We start from the raw sequence: 6,348 nt of genomic DNA on the forward strand, positions 1-6,348 counted from the left end.
TAGGATTATTTAAGCAATTAATATTAAATTGCTCTACACCAGAACATTTGGTAGCTGTGTGATATGCCTTGCCGCATACACCTGAACATATTAACCCAGTTTCACCGCGGATACCTCCACGACACTTGTGACACTCTTTCATATTAACAGTATTAGACTATTTGAAATTACACAATTACACAATATGAAATTTTTTAAAAAATGTGTGACAGATTAATTGTTTTACAACACTATACGCACTTAAGAATTTAATGCTGTCTCTATCAGCTGTTTACTTGTGTGAAAAAACAACACACAGAATTAACCGCGTTTTTATATTGAACTTTAGAAATTAATCTGTTGTCCCTGTCAGCTGTTTAAGTATTTTTATAAAATTTTGCAAAGAGAAAATCAACGAAAATTGAAATAACGCGCACTATTTTCAATTTAATGTTTTATGTAGTTACTTTTTAGTTTGTTTTATTTTTAAAAAATAATTGTGTTTCTGTGTCAATAACAAAACAATTCCCATAAAAATACGTGTTATCTACTTATTTTAAACTGCAATTTAAAATTCACCAAGACCGGCTTAAAAATACGTCCGTTCACTAGGACTTTCTATGTAGGACTTTCTAGGACTTTCTTCTGTAATATAATACTTTATCAATATGTCACATCCACCCTATTCAACAATTTTGACGGACTGCAACTTTTTTCTAGCCTCTGAATTTAGAAAAAATACTTAAAGCCAGTATTTTTCAACAGTGGATGTAACATAAACGAAACCGCAGGGAAATCTCAAGACCACACCAAAACAAGCGTTCAAATTTTTAAATCCAAATTTTTTATTGTTGTATATTTTTATCTGCAATGATTTAATTACTTTTAAAAAGATAGCATTTTTTATAATAATTACTTATAATAATTATAATAATTACAATGTTTAAGAAATTAATATTATCTATTTTGTATAGATATAATGAAACATATTTTATATTATCTTTATCTATATATAATTACGCTAACAAAAAAGTTTGTGTTCCCTTTTTAACTGTGTTGCCGTTGACATATATGGATAAAATTTATACCGTTGGAAAGGTGAAGACGTGCAGAAGTGCATAACGTTATTTTTTCGCATGTACATTAAACACAGGTGAAACACAGGTAAAAATGCGTTGGCGCTAATTTAGTGACTACAACAACAAAATACATGTGTTTTTGAATGTTTTTTGTTTTTGTAGCGAATTGAGTGTTGTTTACGATGAATTTGTGTGTCCAATTTTTTTCCACTTTTATGTTTGGACTTTCCGTGTTGCATAACTGAATTCTGTTACAATTACATTTTTAATGCACATTAAATTTCAAGTATTGTTTGTGAAAAAAAAACACATTGAAGTGGAAATACCCTTTGATATCATTCGTTTTATTTTGGTGAGTTTAAAATTTTTAGATTAATTTCAAGTGGATTGTGTGATAGTTAAATTTTTTACCATTTTTTTCCAAGATTAATTAGTTGGTTGAATCGACATTCGAGAGATAATTTCTTCGTGTGATTTGACGATATCCCATTGCTTTCTTTATTTTTGGCGAGTTTATTTGTTTCTTTACTTTCAATTTGTGAATAAAATTGTAAACGTAATTTGTATGTTCAGTAGCTGATGTTTATTGCTAATCTGTACAGAGACAAAAACAAATAGAGAAAATATGCAATTGAGTAGAACACGGAATATAATTAATACTACAAATTTATATTTAATTCAAGTTAATAATAATCTTGATAATAATTCAGTTTCTTTGCGAAGTTCGTTCAAATGTGCATTGGTTGAAATACCGCCTAATTTTGATCCCTTTCATATTGGTTTTATGAATTTGGTTTGTAGGCATTGTTTACCTAAGCATTTTGCTTCAGAGTCTACAATGTGTGAAAGAAATTCCTTCAAAATGTGTTGTCATAAGGGTAAACTTCATCTTCCACTATTAACACAAAATGATACTTTTAATTCATTGTATGTCGGTCTCACATCAAATGATACTAATTTTACGACCGGAGTAAGATGTTGTGCAAAGTCGCATTGTCGAAATTGTAACTTCATTAAAGAATAAACGCGATAAACTGAAAATTGAACGCAATTCATTGAATAATAACCGCGATCAATTGAAGGTGCTGTTCTACGCTGATTGAATTGCTGATTCCTATGCCGACAGCTCTCCGATATCACCTGAATAACAAATGTACGCAGCAGAAGTTAAGATAATTACTTTGGATGAAAAGATTTCATAATGGAGCATCAGTTCCAGACTTTATCGATATTTCATTCAAACAATTCGTCAATATTTTATACTAATTATTTGGCGTCCTTTCGCAAATGCATACGTGGTCACATAGGAAGACAAATTTAAATTGACCGATTTGACTCGATTGTTCATTCAAGCAAAAATTAAGCCAAAACCAGAAACAGAACAAATGATTTTGTACGAGTGTACATTTAACAAATTAAAGTACACACACTTTCAGTAATTTAAAACTACTAACTTTATTTTATTTCTAGTACATGTATTTATACAATTATTTTATCATAAAACTAAATGTTAAATTTGTAGTCGCTACGTTGTGGACTGTATATTAGCTAGTGGACTGTATACTTAGGCGCATGTGTGTCTAAGATAAAAAAGGTTACAATCTTTGTTATTGATACACATGCGCGTTATCATTTTACATTTGTGCACAGCTTGTGCTATAATCATTAAACATTGAAAAACAATAAAATTTTATCTTTAAAGCATTTAAGTAAACAATAGAAATTTTCTGGAATATTCAAATAATTAATACAGTCCTTTACAAATAGTATTTAGCGGATAACATTTTTGCTTACATATACAGATTAAAAACTTATCTTCTAAAATAATAATAAATCTTGAAAATAAACTATAAAATGTGTTCATGTTTGAACATTCTGCCAGAGGCCTAATTCTACATTCCAATCTCGTTTGATTATTTAGCGTTCATTGGTCTGGTCATATTAGAGATTCTCCTTGTTAAAAATGTCCAATCGAGCAATTGCGCGTTCCGTATGCTTCCTTTTTACAGAATATATCACTATACCTATTATCAAAATTGTTACTAAGAAAAGAGATGTATGACTTGCTATTTGATGATATTTAATTTCACGTAATTTAATATTCTCTTCTTTTATGACTTTGATTTGCCTCTGAAGCTCTTGCAGTTCATTTGTGTGATTGGATATTAATGAATTTAATGGTGGAATACGAATTCTAGTAGGGTTCCCTATCTTCGCTGTCAATGTGGCTGGTATTTCCTTTTTCGAATTAGAGTTTATATTAAATGGTGATTTTATTGTAACATCTTCAATTCTTATTGTACATCCTGGTTGCAATGATATTCTTCCCTGTTGTGGAAGTTCTAAAATAAATTGCCGATTTTGATTACACTGGATATGTGCTGATGTTGGTTTAAATGTTTTAAATAACCAATTATTTGCATTATTTAGTTTTACCCAATATAGAGATGATTCCTCTTCAATGTATGTACATTTATAAACGTTTAAAGGCTTCAATGGTGAAATCTCACACGACGAGTCATTCGCATCTAGCCATGGCCAATTACTTTCACAAACATACTCCGCTTCTGTGGCGTGTTTGCATAAGTTGAGCTGTGTTTCCGTCATCAAATGGTATGAGTCCATTTCGAAATTATATATAAGAAACTGCCTTTGTATCATTGGACTCAAAATTATCCCATGCTTTTCCATAGGCATCGGAATTACTTTGTATAGTTTTGATTCTTGTGTGTCAAATAATGGTATTTCTGCCTTTATGATTAGTTTCTTATCCATTATTATTCCTATTGCCGATAAAAGCTTATAAATAACTTGCAACTGATTATCGCTATTTCCTGGCAGCCTTAATTTATTTGGAAGATGTTCTTTGATGCTCCTAACTTCTTCATACAGTTGAGTAGGAGTTATCAACGAAGGATTCAATTTTCCATGATTTATGTCAATTAAAAGCTCTATTATTTCTGTTTGAACATTTCTGTTTTCTTCAATTATTCCCTGCAGCTCTTTTGTTACCATGAAAAACTTAATTGACTCCCGATATACCAAATATGATTCCTGCATTGCCGACGACAAGATGTTGATCCTATCTTGCATTTGTTTAAAATTATTATTTATCTCCGTGGTGGTTCTTTTTAACAAATTCACCGTAGAATCTATTACCGAAGTTTGCTTATTTATCAGATTCTTGATATCATGCTGATTTTCTAGTAATCTCATCATGTCTTCTTCGAACATTTTTCTATCTTCTGCATCCATTGTGCCAAACAATATGTGCTGCAGTGACCCGATGAACTCAAATGGCGCTCTTCTCGTTCTTTGATTTTTATATTGAAGCAAATATTTATTTGTGTCCTGCATCTGCTTTATTTGCTGTCTCATGTCTTCTATAATTGCCACACAATGGTTTTCAAATGTTTGCACTTTAGAACAAATTTTCTCCATTTCCAATATAGTTGTACCTCCTTTATCAATTATTTCGAAAAAGGGCTCCAAATCAAAACATATTAACAGCTTCTATGATGATGATACCACGTTCATAGATCCAATTTCGTCCAAATAAACCACCGTGTCTTTGTCTATCTCATTCACTTTTCCTCCTTTAATTGCTTCTGAGGCTACGCTAGATGGAATTAAAATCGTTAGCAATAAAAGTAACATTAAATTAACAGATTTTTCTTTTTTCAAATCTTTTCGTTTAATAACATTTATCTTCTTATTCTCAGCAACATGTATTTGTTCGTGTACGCCTTCCAATACACATAATTTCTGAATCGGACGTTTTATTGTGCCGTTCTGAGTTTTTACCGATACTACTCTCACCAGATTATTTTTTCCAGGATGAACCTCAATTATCTTTCCAAGAGGCCATCTTCCTGGATATGTTTCCTCATTCTTCACTATTACCACTTGGCCTTCCTTGAACATTTGCTTGAAGATTCGTTAAATATTCTTCCTTCCATCGTTTCCAAAAATGTTTCTTCATTGCTTGAATTATCTTCTAACGATTTAATGAAGATATGTTCATATCATCTACTGCTTCTGGATAGTCAATGATAGCATGCCCAATTAAAAAATGACCTGGAGTTAATATATCATTGTCGTCAACATTTGCACAAAGCGGTCGTGAATTAAGTATGCCCTCAATTTGGTTTAGAAGTGTGCTTAACTCCTCATAAGTAAGTTTATTTTCGCCAACAACTCTTTTCAAGTGGTGTTTTATTGACTTCATGGCCGACTCCCATAAACCTCCAAAATGAGGACTGTGGAATGAAATGCCATTTTATACCTTCTGCTTCCAATGCACAAACTGCACTCACATTGCTTTTAATAGCCTGTTGTAAATCCTTATCTAATGTTTTCGATGCTCCAACGAAGTTGGTACCGTTGTCTGAGTATATATGTTAACATTTGCCTCTGCGTGCAAACAATCGCTTCAGCGCCGCCAGAAATGATTCTGATGTCATGTCACTTACCAACTCTAAGTGCAAAGCTTTAGTTGCCATACATACAAATACCACTACGTACCCTTTAAAAGTTTTTTGGCGTCGCCCTTTAGAACATTTAATTAGCAATGGTCCAGCGTAATCTACTCCACAATAAGCGAACGGAGCAGACACATTGACCCTATATTCTGGTAAATCACCCATAAGCTGCTTCTGCTTTAATGCTTTATAACGGGTGCACCTTACACATTCACGTATACACTTCTTAATCAAGTTTTTAAGTCCAAATATCCAATATCTTCTTTTTATAACATTTTCCATCAATCGATGTCCACCATGTAATGTTTCTCGGTGTGCTTCATTTATTATCAAATTCGCCAAATGACCTTTTGCTATAATTATTGGATGCTTTTTATCAAAACCAATTTTTGCATTGATTAATCGACCTCCAACTCTCAAAACTTGGTTTTTGTCTAAAAACGGATTTAAATTTACCATTTTGTTTCGATGATCTATTTCACAGCTATTTTTCAATCTGCTTATATCCGTAAAAAATTGTGTTGTCTGATGACTTCTAAAAATAGCTGCATCTGCTCTTCTAAACTCCTCTACAGTTAGATATTCTGGAGACTTAGCCTTCCTCAGTCTGTCTATGAAACGAAAAATATATACTACCACTCTACTTAATTTTCTAAAAGATGAATATTTCTCGATGAGCTGATTAAATAAGTCTTCCTCTCTTAATTTACTGATATTTATTATTTTAGCTGCCATTTGTTCTTTTGGCCATGTCCTTCTATCATCGTTTAACCAGTTTGGACCTCTCCACCATAACGATTGGTTCTCTA

General features: G+C 32.0%; 1 protein-coding gene across 1 annotated transcript; it reads right to left on the reverse strand.

Moving 5' to 3' along the window:
• Positions 1 to 5,458: 5,458 nt before the first annotated feature.
• LOC119688729 lies at positions 5,459 to 5,998 on the reverse strand. The gene has a single exon (XM_038103395.1). It carries the CDS (start codon positions 5,996 to 5,998, stop codon positions 5,459 to 5,461), a length of 540 nt encoding a protein of 179 aa, XP_037959323.1.
• Between the last annotated feature and the right edge of the window lie 350 nt (positions 5,999 to 6,348).

This window comes from Teleopsis dalmanni, chromosome X (genome assembly GCF_002237135.1).
Source record: "Teleopsis dalmanni isolate 2A chromosome X, ASM223713v2, whole genome shotgun sequence".
Lineage (NCBI taxonomy): Eukaryota > Metazoa > Arthropoda > Insecta > Diptera > Diopsidae > Teleopsis > Teleopsis dalmanni.